The following is an 18,801-nucleotide window of genomic DNA, read 5'->3' on the forward strand; positions in this document are numbered from 1 at the left end:
CACTACTACTACTACTACTACTACTACTGCCCAGGTAAAGCCTAGAACACACCTCACCACCACTACTACTACTACTACCGCCCAGGTAAAGACTAGAACACACCTCACCACCACTACTACTACTACCCAGGTCAAGACTAGAACACACCTCACCACCACCACTACTACTACTACTACCCAGGTAAAGAGTAGAACACACCTCACCACCACTACTACTACTACCCAGGTAAAGACTAGAACACACCTCACCACCACTACTACTACTACCCAGGTAAAGACTAGAACACACCTCACCACCACTACTATTACTACTACTACTACTACCACCCAGGTAAAGACTAGTACACACCTCACCACCACTACTATTACTACTACTACTACTACCCAGGTAAAGACTAGAACACGCCTCACCACTACTACCAGTACTACTACTATTACTACTGCCCAGGTAAAGCCTAGAACACACCTCACCACTATTACTGCCCAGGTAAAGACTAGAACACACCTCACCTCACGACTACTACTACCCAGGTAAAGACTAGAACACACCTCACCACCACTACTACTACTACTACCCAGGTAAAGACTAGAACACACCTCACCACTACTACTACTACCACTACTGCCCAGGTAAAGCCTAGAACACACCTCACCACCACTACTACTACTACTACTACTACTACTGCCCAGGTAAAGCCTAGAACACACCTCACCACCACTACTACCACTACTACTACTACTACCGCCCAGGTAAAGACTAGAACACACCTCACCACCACTACTACTACTACTACTGCCCAGGTAAAGACTAGAACACACCTCACCACCACTACTACTACTACTACTACCCAGGTAAAGACTACAACACACCTCACCACCACTACTACTACTACTACTACCCAGGTAAAGACTAGAACACACCTCACCACTACTACTACTACTACTACCCAGGTAAAGACTAGAACACACCTCACCACTACTACTACCCAGGTAAAGACTAGAACACACCTCACCACTACTACTACTACTACTACTACTACTACTACTACTGCCCAGGTAAAGACTAGAACACACCTCACCACCACTACTACTACCCAGGTAAAGACTAGAACACACCTCACCACCACTACTACTACTACTACTACTACTACTACTACTACCACCCAGGTAAAGACTAGAACACACCTCACCACCACCACCACTACTACTACTACTACTACTACTACTGCCCAGGTAAAGACTAGAACACACCTCACCACTACTACTCAGGTAAAGACTAGAACACACCTCACCACCACCACCACCACCACTACTACTACTACTACTACTACTACTACTACTACTACCCAGGTAAAGACTAGAACACACCTCACCACCACTACTACTACTACTACTACTACTACTACTACCCAGGTAAAGACTAGAACACACCTCACCACTACTACTACTACTACTACTACTACTACTACTACTACCCAGGTAAAGACTAGTACACACCTCACCACTACTACTACTACCCAGGTAAAGACTAGAACACGCCTCACCACTACTACTACTACCCAGGTAAAGACTAGAACACGCCTCACCACTACTACCAGTACTACTACTATTACTACTGCCCAGGTAAAGCCTAGAACACACCTCACCACTACTACTGCCCAGGTTAAGACTAGAACACACCTCACCTCACCACTACTACTACCCAGGTAAAGACTAGAACACACCTCACCACCACTACTACTACTACTACCGCCCAGGTAAAGACTAGAACACACCTCACCACAACTACTACTACTACTACTACTACTACTACTGCCCAGGTAAAGCCTAGAACACACCTCACCACCACTACTACTACTACTACCGCCCAGGTAAAGACTAGAACACACCTCACCACCACTACTACTACTACTACTGCCCAGGTAAAGACTAGAACACACCTCACCACCACTACTACTACTACCCAGGTAAAGACTACAACACACCTCACCACCACTACTACTACTACTACTACCCAGGTAAAGACTAGAACACACCTCACCACTACTACTACTACTACCCAGGTAAAGACTAGAACACACCTCACCACTACTACTACCCAGGTAAAGACTAGAACACACCTCACCACTACTACTACTACTACTACTACTACTGCCCAGGTAAAGACTAGAACACACCTCACCACTACTACTACTACTCAGGTAAAGACTAGAACACACCTCACCACCACTACTACTACTACTACTACTGCCCAGGTAAAGACTAGAACACACCTCACCACCACTACTACTACTACTACTACCCAGGTAAAGACTACAACACACCTCACCACCACTACTACTACTACTACCCAGGTAAAGACTAGAACACACCTCACCACTACTACTACTACTACTACTACCCAGGTAAAGACTAGAACACACCTCAGCACTACTACTACCCAGGTAAAGACTAGAACACACCTCACCACTACTACTACTACTACTACTACTACTACTACTACTACTACTACTACTACCCAGGTAAAGACTAGAACACACCTCACCACTACTACTACTACTCAGGTAAAGACTAGAACACACCTCACCACCACTACTACTGCCCAGGTAAAGACTAGAACACACCTCACCACCACTACTACTACTACTACTACTACTACTACCACCCAGGTAAAGACTAGAACACACCTCACCACCACCACTACTACTACTACTACTACTCCTACTACCACTCAGGTAAAGACTAGAACACACCTCACCACCACCACCACTACTACTACTACTACTACTACTGCCCAGGTAAAGACTAGAACACACCTTACCACTACTACTCAGGTAAAGACTAGAACACACCTCACCACCATTACTACTGCCCAGGTAAAGACTAGAACACACCTCACCACCACCACCACTACTACTACTACTACTACCCAGGTAAAGACTAGAACACACCTCACCACCACTACTACTACTACTACTACTACTACTACCCAGGTAAAGACTAGAACACACCTCACCACTACTACTACTACTACTACTACTACTACTACTACTACCCAGGTAAAGACTAGAACACACCTCACTACTACTACTACTACTACTACTCTACTACTACTGCCCAGGTAAAGACTAGAACACACCTCACCACTACTACTACTACTACTACTACTACTACTACTACTACTACTACTACTACTACCCAGGTAAAGACTAGAACACACCTCACCACTACTACTACCCAGGTAAAGACTAGAACACACCTCACCACTACTACTACTACTACTACTACTACTGCCCAGGTAAAGCCTAGAACACACCTCACCACCACCACTACTACTACTACTACTACTACTACTGCCCAGGTAAAGCCTAGAACACACCTCACCACCACTACTACCACTACTACTACTACTACTACCGCCCAGGTAAAGACTAGAACACACCTCACCACCACTACTACTACTACTACTACTACTACTGCCCAGGTAAAGACTAGAACACACCTCACCACCACTACTACTACTACCCAGGTAAAGACTACAACACACCTCACCACCACTACTACTACTACTACCCAGGTAAAGACTAGAACACACCTCACCACTACTACTACTACTACTACTACCCAGGTAAAGACTAGAACACACCTCACCACCACTACTACTACTACTACTACTACTACTGCCCAGGTAAAGACTAGAACACACCTCACCACCACTACTACTACTACTACTACCCAGGTAAAGACTACAACACACCTCACCACCACTACTACTACTACTACCCAGGTAAAGACTAGAACACACCTCACCACTACTACTACTACTACTACTACCCAGGTAAAGACTAGAACACACCTCACCACTACTACTACCCAGGTAAAGACTAGAACACACCTCATCACTACTACTACTACTACTACTACTACTACTACTACTACTACTACTACTACTACTACTACTACTACTACTACTACTACTACTGCCCAGGTAAAGACTAGAACACACCTCACCACTACTACTACTACTACCCAGGTAAAGACTAGAACACACCTCATCACTACTACTACTACTACTACTACTACCAGTACTACTACTATTACTACTGCCCAGGTAAAGCCTAGAACACACCTCACCACTACTACTGCCCAGGTAAAGACTAGAACACACCTCACCTCACCACTACTACTACCCAGGTAAAGACTAGAACACACCTCACCACCACTACTACTACTACTACCGCCCAGGTAAAGACTAGAACACACCTCACCACAACTACTACTACTACTACTACTACTGCCCAGGTAAAGCCTAGAACACACCTCACCACCACTACTACTACTACTACCGCCCAGGTAAAGACTAGAACACACCTCACCACCACTACTACTACTACTACCGCCCAGGTAAAGACTAGAACACACCTCACCACTACTACTACTACTACTACTACTACTACTACTACTACTGCCCAGGTAAAGACTAGAACACACCTCACCACTACTACTACTACTCAGGTAAAGACTAGAACACACCTCACCACCACTACTACTACTACTACTACTGCCCAGGTAAAGACTAGAACACACCTCACCACCACTACTACTACTACTACTACCCAGGTAAAGACTACAACACACCTCACCACCACTACTACTACTACTACCCAGGTAAAGACTAGAACACACCTCACCACTACTACTACTACTACTACTACCCAGGTAAAGACTAGAACACACCTCAGCACTACTACTACCCAGGTAAAGACTAGAACACACCTCACCACTACTACTACTACTACTACTACTACTACTACTACTACTACTACCCAGGTAAAGACTAGAACACACCTCACCACTACTACTACTACTCAGGTAAAGACTAGAACACACCTCACCACCACTACTACTGCCCAGGTAAAGACTAGAACACACCTCACCACCACTACTACTACTACTACTACTACTACTACCACCCAGGTAAAGACTAGAACACACCTCACCACCACCACTACTACTACTACTACTACTCCTACTACCACTCAGGTAAAGACTAGAACACACCTCACCACCACCACCACTACTACTACTACTACTACTACTGCCCAGGTAAAGACTAGAACACACCTTACCACTACTACTCAGGTAAAGACTAGAACACACCTCACCACCATTACTACTGCCCAGGTAAAGACTAGAACACACCTCACCACCACCACCACTACTACTACTACTACTACCCAGGTAAAGACTAGAACACACCTCACCACCACTACTACTACTACTACTACTACTACTACCCAGGTAAAGACTAGAACACACCTCACCACTACTACTACTACTACTACTACTACTACTACTACTACTACCCAGGTAAAGACTAGAACACACCTCAATACTACTACTACTACTACTACTCTACTACTACTGCCCAGGTAAAGACTAGAACACACCTCACCACTACTACTACTACTACTACTACTACTACTACTACTACTACTACTACTACCCAGGTAAAGACTAGAACACACCTCACCACTACTACTACCCAGGTAAAGACTAGAACACACCTCACCACTACTACTACTACTACTACTACTACTGCCCAGGTAAAGCCTAGAACACACCTCACCACCACCGCTACTACTACTACTACTACTACTACTGCCCAGGTAAAGCCTAGAACACACCTCACCACCACTACTACCACTACTACTACTACTACTACCGCCCAGGTAAAGACTAGAACACACCTCACCACCACTACTACTACTACTACTACTACTACTGCCCAGGTAAAGACTAGAACACACCTCACCACCACTACTACTACTACTACTACCCAGGTAAAGACTAGAACACACCTCACCACCACTACTACTACTACTACTACTACTACTGCCCAGGTAAAGACTAGAACACACCTCACCACCACTACTACTACTACTACTACCCAGGTAAAGACTACAACACACCTCACCACCACTACTACTACTACTACCCAGGTAAAGACTAGAACACACCTCACCACTACTACTACTACTACTACTACCCAGGTAAAGACTAGAACACACCTCACCACTACTACTACCCAGGTAAAGACTAGAACACACCTCATCACTACTACTACTACTACTACTACTACTACTACTACTACTACTACTACTACTACTGCCCAGGTAAAGACTAGAACACACCTCACCACTACTACTACTACTCAGGTAAAGACTAGAACACACCTCACCACCACTACTACTGCCCAGGTAAAGACTAGAACACACCTCACCACCACTACTACTACTACTACTACTACTACTACTACTACTACTACTACTACTACTACTACTACTACTACCACCCAGGTAAAGACTAGAACACACCTCACCACCACCACTAGTACTACTACTACTACTCCTACTACCACCCAGGTAAAGACTAGAACACACCTCACCACCACCACCACTACTACTACTACTACTACTACTGCCCAGGTAAAGACTAGAACACACCTCACCACTACTACTCAGGTAAAGACTAGAACACACCTCACCACCACTACTACTGCCCAGGTAAAGACTAGAACACACCTCACCACTACTACTACTACTACTACTACTACTACTACTACTACTACTACTACTGCCCAGGTAAAGCCTAGAACACACCTCACCACCACTACTACCACTACTACTACTACTACCGCCCAGGTAAAGACTAGAACACACCTCACCACCACTACTACTACTACTACTACCCAGGTAAAGACTACACACCTCACCACCACTACTACTACTACTACTACCCAGGTAAAGACTACAACACACCTCACCACCACTACTACTACTACTACTACCCAGGTAAAGACTAGAACACACCTCACCAATATTACTACTACTACTACCCAGGTAAAGACTAGAACACACCTCACCACTACTACTACCCAGGTAAAGACTAGAACACACCTCACCACTACTACTACTACTACTACTACTACTACTACTACTACTACTACTGCCCAGGTAAAGACTAGAACACACCTCACCACCACTACTACTGCCCAGGTAAAGACTAGAACACACCTCACCACCACTACTACTACTACTACTACTACTACTACTACTACTACTACTACCACCCAGGTAAAGACTAGAACACACCTCACCACCACCACCACTACTACTACTACTACTACTACTACTGCCCAGGTAAAGACTAGAACACACCTCACCACTACTACTCAGGTAAAGACTAGAACACACCTCACCACCACTACTACTGCCCAGGTAAAGACTAGAACACACCTCACCACCACCACCACTACTACTACTACTACTACTACTACTACTACTACTACTACTACTACCCAGGTAAAGACTAGAACACACCTCACCACCACTACTACTACTACTACTACTACTACTACCCAGGTAAAGACTAGAACACACCTCACCACTACTACTACTACTACTACTACTACTACTACCCAGGTAAAGACTAGAACACACCTCACCACTACTACTACTACTACTACTACTACTACCCAGGTAAAGACTAGTACACACCTCACCACTACTACTACTACCCAGGTAAAGACTAGAACACGCCTCACCACTACTACTACTACCCAGGTAAAGACTAGAACACGCCTCACCACTACTACCAGTACTACTACTATTACTACTGCCCAGGTAAAGCCTAGAACACACCTCACCACTACTACTGCCCAGGTAAAGACTAGAACACACCTCACCTCACCACTACTACTACCCAGGTAAAGACTAGAACACACCTCACCACCACTACTACTACTACTACCGCCCAGGTAAAGACTAGAACACACCTCACCACCACTACTACTACTACTACTACTACTACTGCCCAGGTAAAGCCTAGAACACACCTCACCACCACTACTACTACTACTACCGCCCAGGTAAAGACTAGAACACACCTCACCACCACTACTACTACTACCCAGGTCAAGACTAGAACACACCTCACCACCACCACTACTACTACTACTACCCAGGTAAAGAGTAGAACACACCTCACCACCACTACTACTACTACCCAGGTAAAGACTAGAACACACCTCACCACCACTACTACTACTACCCAGGTAAAGACTAGAACACACCTCACCACCACTACTATTACTACTACTACTACTACCACCCAGGTAAAGACTAGTACACACCTCACCACCACTACTATTACTACTACTACTACTACCCAGGTAAAGACTAGAACACGCCTCACCACTACTACCAGTACTACTACTATTACTACTGCCCAGGTAAAGCCTAGAACACACCTCACCACTATTACTGCCCAGGTAAAGACTAGAACACACCTCACCTCACGACTACTACTACCCAGGTAAAGACTAGAACACACCTCACCACCACTACTACTACTACTACCCAGGTAAAGACTAGAACACACCTCACCACTACTACTACTACCACTACTGCCCAGGTAAAGCCTAGAACACACCTCACCACCACTACTACTACTACTACTACTACTACTGCCCAGGTAAAGCCTAGAACACACCTCACCACCACTACTACCACTACTACTACTACTACCGCCCAGGTAAAGACTAGAACACACCTCACCACCACTACTACTACTACTACTGCCCAGGTAAAGACTAGAACACACCTCACCACCACTACTACTACTACTACTACCCAGGTAAAGACTACAACACACCTCACCACCACTACTACTACTACTACCCAGGTAAAGACTAGAACACACCTCACCACTACTACTACTACTACTACCCAGGTAAAGACTAGAACACACCTCACCACTACTACTACCCAGGTAAAGACTAGAACACACCTCACCACTACTACTACTACTACTACTACTACTACTACTACTGCCCAGGTAAAGACTAGAACACACCTCACCACCACTACTACTACCCAGGTAAAGACTAGAACACACCTCACCACCACTACTACTACTACTACTACTACTACTACTACTACCACCCAGGTAAAGACTAGAACACACCTCACCACCACCACCACTACTACTACTACTACTACTACCCAGGTAAAGACTAGAACACACCTCACCACTCCTACTCAGGTAAAGACTAGAACACACCTCACCACCACCACCACCACCACTACTACTACTACTACTACTACTACTACTACTACTACCCAGGTAAAGACTAGAACACACCTCACCACCACTACTACTACTACTACTACTACTACCCAGGTAAAGACTAGAACACACCTCACCACTACTACTACTACTACTACTACTACTACTACCCAGGTAAAGACTAGTACACACCTCACCACTACTACTACTACCCAGGTAAAGACTAGAACACGCCTCACCACTACTACTACTACCCAGGTAAAGACTAGAACACGCCTCACCACTACTACCAGTACTACTACTATTACTACTGCCCAGGTAAAGCCTAGAACACACCTCACCACTACTACTGCCCAGGTAAAGACTAGAACACACCTCACCTCACCACTACTACTACCCAGGTAAAGACTAGAACACACCTCACCACCACTACTACTACTACTACCGCCCAGGTAAAGACTAGAACACACCTCACCACAACTACTACTACTACTACTACTACTACTACTGCCCAGGTAAAGCCTAGAACACACCTCACCACCACTACTACTACTACTACCGCCCAGGTAAAGACTAGAACACACCTCACCACCACTACTACTACTACTACTGCCCAGGTAAAGACTAGAACACACCTCACCACCACTACTACTACTACCCAGGTAAAGACTACAACACACCTCACCACCACTACTACTACTACTACTACCCAGGTAAAGACTAGAACACACCTCACCACTACTACTACTACTACCCAGGTAAAGACTAGAACACACCTCACCACTACTACTACCCAGGTAAAGACTAGAACACACCTCACCACTACTACTACTACTACTACTACTACTACTACTACTACTGCCCAGGTAAAGACTAGAACACACCTCACCACTACTACTACTACTCAGGTAAAGACTAGAACACACCTCACCACCACTACTACTACTACTACTACTGCCCAGGTAAAGACTAGAACACACCTCACCACCACTACTACTACTACTACTACCCAGGTAAAGACTACAACACACCTCACCACCACTACTACTACTACTACCCAGGTAAAGACTAGAACACACCTCACCACTACTACTACTACTACTACTACCCAGGTAAAGACTAGAACACACCTCAGCACTACTACTACCCAGGTAAAGACTAGAACACACCTCACCACTACTACTACTACTACTACTACTACTACCCAGGTAAAGACTAGAACACACCTCACCACTACTACTACTACTCAGGTAAAGACTAGAACACACCTCACCACCACTACTACTGCCCAGGTAAAGACTAGAACACACCTCACCACCACTACTACTACTACTACTACTACTACTACCACCCAGGTAAAGACTAGAACACACCTCACCACCACCACTACTACTACTACTACTACTCCTACTACCACTCAGGTAAAGACTAGAACACACCTCACCACCACCACCACTACTACTACTACTACTACTACTGCCCAGGTAAAGACTAGAACACACCTTACCACTACTACTCAGGTAAAGACTAGAACACACCTCACCACCATTACTACTGCCCAGGTAAAGACTAGAACACACCTCACCACCACCACCACTACTACTACTACTACTACCCAGGTAAAGACTAGAACACACCTCACCACTACTACTACTACTACTACTACTACTACTACTACTACCCAGGTAAAGACTAGAACACACCTCACTACTACTACTACTACTACTACTCTACTACTACTGCCCAGGTAAAGACTAGAACACACCTCACCACTACTACTACTACTACTACTACTACCCAGGTAAAGACTAGAAGACACCTCACTACTACTACTACTACTACTACTCTACTACTACTGCCCAGGTAAAGACTAGAACACACCTCACCACTACTACTACTACTACTACTACTACTACTACTACTACTACTACTACTACTACTACCCAGGTAAAGACTAGAACACACCTCACCACTACTACTACTACTACTACTACTACTACCCAGGTAAAGACTAGAACACACCTCACTACTACTACTACTACTACTACTCTACTACTACTGCCCAGGTAAAGACTAGAACACACCTCACCACCACCACTACTACTACTACTACTACTCCCCAGGTAAAGACTAGAACACACCTCACCACCACTACTACTACTACTACTACTACTACTACCACCCAGGTAAAGACTAGAACACACCTCACCACCACCACTACTACTACTACTACTACTACTCCTACTACTACTACTACTACTACTACTACTACTACTACTCCTCCCCAGGTAAAGACTAGAACACACCTCACCGTGTTGAGCACTACTGGTGCTGTAATGGATCCAGATTACTGTAATTGTTCAGTCTCCTATTCTGATAATCTTCCTCTCTTCAGATCCACACCAGGCCTACGCAGCACCAACTCTCCCAAGTCCCCGCTGTGTTGAACCCTCCGTCTCCCCCTCCACCTCCCCCTGCTCCCCCCACTCCTCCAAAGGGCCCCCCAGCCTCCTCACCCCTCTCCCCCACCATCTCTCTACTCGAGGAGGGAGACCTGCGCAGCCTGGACCCCTGTAAGGACCTATGGGGTTCCCGGGGGTACGAGGACTACCGGCGTGCCGGGGCTCAGAGGACCATGGTGGGAGGTCTCACTGGGGGGGTGGTGGTGGGCAGTGGGGGCAGCATACAGGACAAGTCCACAGAGCTGTGTGTGGTGCGCTTTGAGAAGGAGGTGGCAGGGGTGGGCACGGCGGGCTGCGAGGTGACGGTCACTCTGGACAGTAAAGGTTCCCAGCGCCTCTCCTCCTCCTCCTCACCCACCTGCATGGCCTCCATGCCCAATGCTGTATCCGGAGGCTCGTCGGGCGCCGGCTCGCCCCAAGAGACCGGGAAGGGAAGTCCCTCCCCCTGCTGCATTCACACCTCTCTGGCCACTCCCCGCTCACGGACTCGCAAGCGAGGAGGAGGTGGAGGGGGGGCGGCAGCGGGAGGTGGGGATGGTAATGACGGTGACCCGGCCATCTCCCCAGACGAGGACAGTCCGTGTCCGGCGGGGTCGTCGTGTTCGTCGCGCTGCGTCTACTGCCGCTCCGTGTTCAGCCAATCAGAGAATGGGCGGGGCCGCTGCCGGGACGCCCCTGACCCCGCCCTACACTGCCTGCACCAGTGGACCTGTGTGTGGTGCGCAGAGAGCCTGCTGTATCACTGTATGTCGGACTCAGAGGGCGAGTTCTGGGAGCCGTGTTCCTGCGAGGACTCTTTAGGGGAGGGCCGTCCCCACCCGCTGTGCTGTGCCCGCTGGCTGGCCCTCCTGGCTCTGTCCCTGTTTGTGCCCTGCATGTGCTGCTACCTGCCCCTGCGAGCTTGCCTGCGCTGTGGAGAGAGGTGCGGCTGCTGTGGGGGCAAGCACAAGGCCGTTCGGTGAGGCCAGGCTGGAGGAGGCTAGACCCAGGGGGGGTTGGGCAGTGGGGAGGGAGAGGGGGCTAGACCCAGGGGGGGCTGGGCGAGGCTAGACCCAGGGGGGGGTTGGGCAGTGGGGAGGGAGGCTAGACCCAGGGGTGGGGTTGGAGGGGGGCTAGATCCAGGGGGGGCTGGGCAGTGGGGAGGGAGAGGGGGCTATACCCAGGGGGGGCTGGGGGAAGCTAGACCCAGGGGGGGTTGGATGGGGGCTAGACCCAGGGGGGGTTGGAGGGGGGCTAGACCCAGGGGGGGTTGGAGGGGGGCTAGACCCAGGGGGGTTGGAGGTGTTTTAGGGGCTAGACCCAGGGGGGTTGGAGGGTGTTGGGAGGGCTAGACCGAGGGGGGTTGGAAGGTGTTGGGCAGTGGGGAGGGAGGGGGGTTGGAGGGGGGCTAGACCCAGGGGGGTTGGAGGTGTTTTGGGGGCTAGACCCAGGGATGTTGGAGGGTGTTGGGAGGACTAGACCTAGGGGGGTTGGAAGGTGTTGGGCAGTGGGGAGGCAGGGGAGTTGGAGGGGGGCTGGACCCAGGGGGGTTGGAGGTGTTTTGGGGGCTAGACCCAGGGATGTTGGAGGGTGTTGGGAGGGCTAGACCTAGGGGGGTTGGAAGGTGTTGGGCAGTGGGGAGGGAGGGGAGTTGGAGGGGGGCTAGACCCAGGGGGGTTGGAGGGTGTTGGGCTCGACCCAGGTGTGAGGGAGGGTGTTGGGCTCGACTTAGGGGGGAAGGAGGGTGTTGGGAAGGGGGGCTAGACCCAGGGGGTTGGATGTGTGTTGGACTTTGGGGTGAAGAAACAGACTGTATGGAATGGAGGAGATAGAAAGAGAGGGAGCACGGGGGACGATGAAATGCGCTCTCTTTGAGCGGGTAGACTCAGATCTCTTAACCTAGCCCCCCACCAGCCTTCCACTCTCTCTTTGAGGGGGTAGACAGATCTCTTAACCTAGCCCCCCACCAGCCTTCCACTCTCTCATTGAGGGGGTAGACAGATCTCTTAACCTAGCCCCCCACGGCCCCCAACAGCCTTCCACTCTCTAATTGAGGGGGTAGACAGATCTCTTAACCTAGCCCCCCACCAGCCTTCCACTCTCTCATTTCAAACTGGACCCTTCTTTCCCTCACTGGTTCATGTCTGCTGTGGTGGGGGACGTCTATCAGTGTAACACCAGTACCTACAGTATGGGTGGGGGACGTCTATCAGTGTAACACCAGTACCTACAGTATGGGAGGGGGACGTCTATCAGTGTAACACCAGTACCTACAGTATGGGTGGGAGACGTCTATCAGTGTAACACCAGTACCTACAGTAGGGGAGGGGGACGTCTATGTGGCTGCCCTGCACACAGAACACAGGACATGGAACACGGAACGACCCCAGGTTGAATGAAAATCACCAGGAGCCTTCATAGAGGAGTTACCGTCGTTACTGAGGACTGGCTGCTGATTGTTCTGTCAGAGGTCAGAGGTCAGAAACTGGACTGGGGAGGAGAGAAGAGACTGATGATGTGTGTACACTGTTTCAACTGTCAGTTTTTGTTTTTGTTTTAATTTAGGGAGAAAACACGCAAAAACAAAAGGACGTTTATATAGACATATGATTAGAATTTTGATCGGTATATTTGATTAAACATGTCGACAGGACCCCATCAGTCACAGGCACTGGAATGTTGTTTAGAAATTACCTCTGGAACTACCCCCCCTTACCTCTGGTTTAGAGAGAGACAGAGAGAGAGAGAGAGAGAGAGAGACAGAGAGAGAGACAGAGAGAGAGAGAGACAGAGACAGAGAGAGAGAGACAGATAGAGAGAGACAGAGAGAGAGAGAGACAGAGACAGAGACAGAGAGAGAGAGACAGAGAGAGAGACAGAGAGAGAGACAGAGAGAGAGAGAGAGAGACAGAGAGAGAGACAGAGAGAGAGACAGAGAGAGAGACAGAGACACAGAGACAGAGAGAGAGAGAGAGAGGATGAGAGAGACAGAGAGAGAGACAGAGAGAGAGAGACAGAGACAGAGACACAGAGACAGAGAGAGAGAGGATGAGAGAGACAGAGAGAGAGAGAGACAGAGACAGAGAGAGAGAGACAGAGAGAGAGACAGAGAGAGAGAGAGACAGAGAGAGAGACAGAGAGAGAGACAGAGAGAGAGACAGAGACAGAGACACAGAGACAGAGAGAGAGAGAGAGAGGATGAGAGAGACAGAGAGAGAGAGAGACAGAGACAGAGAGACAGAGAGAAAGACAGAGACAGAGACACAGAGACAGAGAGAGAGACAGAGAGAGAGAGACAGAGACACAGAGACAGAGAGAGAGAGACAGAGAGAGAGAGAGACAGAGAGAGAGACAGAGAGAGAGAGAGACAGAGAGAGAGACAGAGAGAGAGACAGAGAGAGAGACAGAGACAGAGACACAGAGACAGAGAGAGAGAGAGAGAGGATGAGAGAGACAGAGAGAGAGAGAGACAGAGACAGAGAGAGAGAGACAGAGAGAAAGACAGAGACAGAGACACAGAGACAGAGAGAGAGACAGAGAGAGAGAGACAGAGACACAGAGACAGAGAGAGAGAGACAGAGAGAGAGAGAGACAGAGACAGAGACAGAGACAGAGAGAGAGACAGAGAGAGAGACAGAGAGAGAGAGAGAGAGAGAGAGAGAGAGAGACAGAGACAGAGAGAGAGAGACAGAGAGAGAGACAGAGAGAGAGAGACAGAGACAGAGACAGAGAGAGGATGAGAGAGACAGAGAGAGAGAGAGAGGATGAGTGTGAGGTGAGATAGTGTACTGTATTACAGCACTAGTGTTGTCTTGGGGTTGAGTTCAATATTTAAGTACAAGCCAGTGTTGGGTTAGGGTTCTAGAGTTTAGTGGTAGAAGGGAGCAGTATATGAGGATGTGTATAGCAGATTACTGCATGGAAGAAGTGGTTAAACAGGACATTCAGAAAGTATTCAGACCCCTTGACTTCAACAACATTGTTACATTACAGCCTTATTCTAAAATGGATTCAATAGTTTTTCCTTCAATCTACACACAATACTCCACAATGACAAAGCAAAAACAGATTTTTCTAATTTATTAAAACCAAACTTAAATATGACATTTAAATAAGTATTCAGACCCTTTACTCAGTACTTTGTTGAAGCACCTTTGTCAGCGATTACAGCCTTGACTCTTATTGGGTATGACACTACAAGCTTGGCACACCTGTATTTGGGGAGCTTCTCCCATTCTTCTCTGCAGATCCTCTTAAGCTCTGTCAGGTTGGATGGGGAGCGTCGCTGCACAGCTATTTTCATGTCTCCCCAGAGATGTTTGATCGGGTTCAAGTCCAGGCTCTAGCTGGACATTCTGAGACTTGTCCCGAAGCCACTCTTGTGTTGTCTTGGCTGTGTGCTTAGGGTTGTTGTCCTGTTGGAAGGTGATCCTGGTCCTGAGCGCTCTGGAGCAGGTTTTCATCAAGGATCTTCCGTTCATCTTTCCCCTTGATCCTGACTAGTCTCCCAGTCCCTGCCGCTGAAAAACATCCCCACAACATGATGCTGCCACCACCATGCTTCACCGTAGGGATGGTGCCAGGTTTCCTCCAGACGTGACGCTTGGCATTCAGGCCAAAGAGTTCAATCTTGGTTTCATCAGACCAGAAAATCTTGTTTCTCGTGGTCAGAGTCTTTAGGTGCATTTTGGAAAACTATAAGCGGGCTGTTATGTCCCTTTCACTGAGGAGTGACTTCCGTCTGGCCACTCTACCATAAAGGCCCGATTGCTGGAGTGATGCAGAGATGGGAGAACCTTCCAGAAAGGCAACCATCTCCACAGAGGAACTCTATAGTTCTGGTCACCTCCCCCGATTGTTCAGTTTGGCCGGGCGGCCAGCTCTGGGAAGAATCTTGGTGGTTCCAAACTGTGTTTGTGTTTTTGGGGACCTTCAATGCTACAGACATTTTTTAGTACCATTCCCCAGATCTGTACCTCGTCTCAATCCTGTCTCTGAGCTCTATGGACAATTTCTTCGACCTCATGGCTTGGTTTTTGCTCTGACATGGTGGGACCTTATATAGACAGGTGTGTGCCTTTCCAAATCATGTCCAATCAATTGAATTTACCACAGGTTGACTCCAATCAAGTTGTGGAACATCAAGGATAATCAATGGAAACAGAATGCACCTGAGCTTAATTGAGTCTCATGGCAAAGGGTCTGAATTTGCTCAAATTTATACAATCCTGTTTTTGCTTTGTCATTAAGAAGTATTTCATGTAGATTGAGGGGGAAAAATATTAAATCAACTTTAGAATAAGGCTGTTTACGTAACAACACCCCACCCAGCCATGTAAAAGTCCAATCTGTAGGCCCCCCCCAGCCACCCACCCAGCCATGTAAAATACCAATCTGTAGGCCCCCCCACCCACCCACCCACCCAGCCATGTAAAAGTCCAATCTTTAGGCCCAACCCCCCCCCCCCCCCACCCAGCCAGCCATGTAAAAGTCCAATCTGTAGGCCCCCCCACCCACCCACCCACCCACCCAGCCATGTAAAAGTCCAATCTGTAGACCCACCCAGCCATGTAAAAGTCCCATCTGTAGGCCCAACCCCCCCCCCCCCCACCCAGCCATGTAAAAGTCCGATCTGTAGGCCCAACCCCCCACCCACCCACCCAGCCATGTAAAAGTCCAATCTGTAGGCCCAACCCCCCTCCCCCTCACCCACCCAGCCATGTAAAAGTCCAATCTGTAGGCCCAACCCCCCACCCAGCCATGTAAAAGTACAATCTGTAGGCCCCCCCACCCACCCACCCACCTAGCCCAGTCTGTTCCACTAGACCCGTCTGTTCCACTAGCCCCGTCTGTTCCACTAGCCCAGTCTGTTCCACTAGACCCGTCTGTTCCACTAGACCCGTCTGTTCCACTAGCTCCGTCTGTTCCACTCTGTTCCACTAGCTCCGTCTGTTCCACTAGCTCCGTCTGTTCCACTCTGTTCCACCCACCCACCCAGCCATGTAAAAGTCCAATCTGTAGGCCCCCCCACCCACCCACCCACCCAGCCATGTAAAAGTCCAATCTGTAGGCCCAACCCCTCCCCCTCACCCACCCAGCCATGTAAAAGTCCAATCTGTAGCCCCGTCTGTTCCACTAGCCCCGTCTGTTCCACTAGCCCCGTCTGTTCCACTAGCCCAGTCTGTTCCACTAGCCCAGTCTGTTCCACTAGCCCAGTCTGTTCCACTAGCCCAGTCTGTTCCACTAGCCCAGTCTGTTCCACTAGCCCAGTCTGTTCCACTAGCCCCGTCTGTTCCACTAGCCCCGTCTGTTCCACTAGCTCCGTCTGTTCCACTAGCTCCGTCTGTTCCACTCTGTTCCACTAGCCCCGTCTGTTCCACTAGCCCCGTCTGTTCCACTAGCCCCGTCTGTTCCACTAGCTCCGTCTGTTCTACTAGCTCCGTCTGTTCCACTTGCTCCGTCTGTTCCACTAGCCCCGTCTGTTCCACTAGGCCATCACTCTAGTGCTCAAAATCCATCTCTGCTGGTGATGCGGTAGATATAGATTAGAATGAGAGAAACTAAATTGAGTTGGTGGAACACAGGAGACAGCTCTCGGTTCAGACATCATGTATTGGGCTAAACACGGAAATCCCAGACCTAAAACATTGTGTCGGATGTTATGTGCATCTGTCCATGAGAGATTGTGTACAGGCTGACATGTCTGCATCGCTGTGTTAAATCTACCAGGAAACAGAGGATTGAAGAGGAACCTACCTTCTCTTGATGACACCCCTCTAAATCAGTGGAAACTTGAGTACAGTATAGGAGGGGGACGTCTATCAGTGTAACACCAGTACCTACAGTATGGGTGGGGGACGTCTATCAGTGTAACACCAGTACCTACAATATGGGAGGGGGACGTCTATCAGTGTAACACCAGTACCTACAGTATGGGAGGGGGACGTCTATCATTGTAACACCAGTACCTACAGTATGGGAGGGGGACGTCTATCAGTGTAACACAGGTTACTATGCCCAGGTAGTGCTCAGACCCCTGTCCTCCCCAGACCAGTCACAGAGCCCCCAGATGGCAGAAGTACAACTCCAACCAAAGTGTTGTTTAAATGACTATCATTCCCTTCAAATCACTGACACATCAACTGATCTGTACACACACACAATATTCAGGTTAGCTGTTGATATGACAAACTAGTCTGACACACACTCAGACAGACACACAACAGTATAT

At 48.4% G+C, this 18,801-nt stretch overlaps 1 protein-coding gene across 2 annotated transcripts in view; it reads left to right on the forward strand.

Annotated features, from left to right (window-relative positions):
- The window catches only part of LOC139382826 (sprouty related EVH1 domain containing 3), a 72,459-nt gene extending 59,906 nt beyond the window's left edge, over window positions 1-12,553 (forward strand). For both annotated transcript variants that reach the window (XM_071127056.1, XM_071127055.1), the window contains exon 5: window positions 11,525-12,553. In XM_071127056.1, coding sequence (XP_070983157.1) covers window positions 11,525-12,553 — 1,029 coding nt within the window. The remainder of the gene's footprint in view (window positions 1-11,524) is intronic.
- The last annotated feature ends 6,248 nt before the right edge of the window (window positions 12,554-18,801 follow it).

The sequence above is a fragment of the Oncorhynchus clarkii genome, chromosome 24 (assembly GCF_045791955.1).
Source record: "Oncorhynchus clarkii lewisi isolate Uvic-CL-2024 chromosome 24, UVic_Ocla_1.0, whole genome shotgun sequence".
Taxonomy (NCBI): Eukaryota; Metazoa; Chordata; class Actinopteri; order Salmoniformes; family Salmonidae; genus Oncorhynchus; species Oncorhynchus clarkii.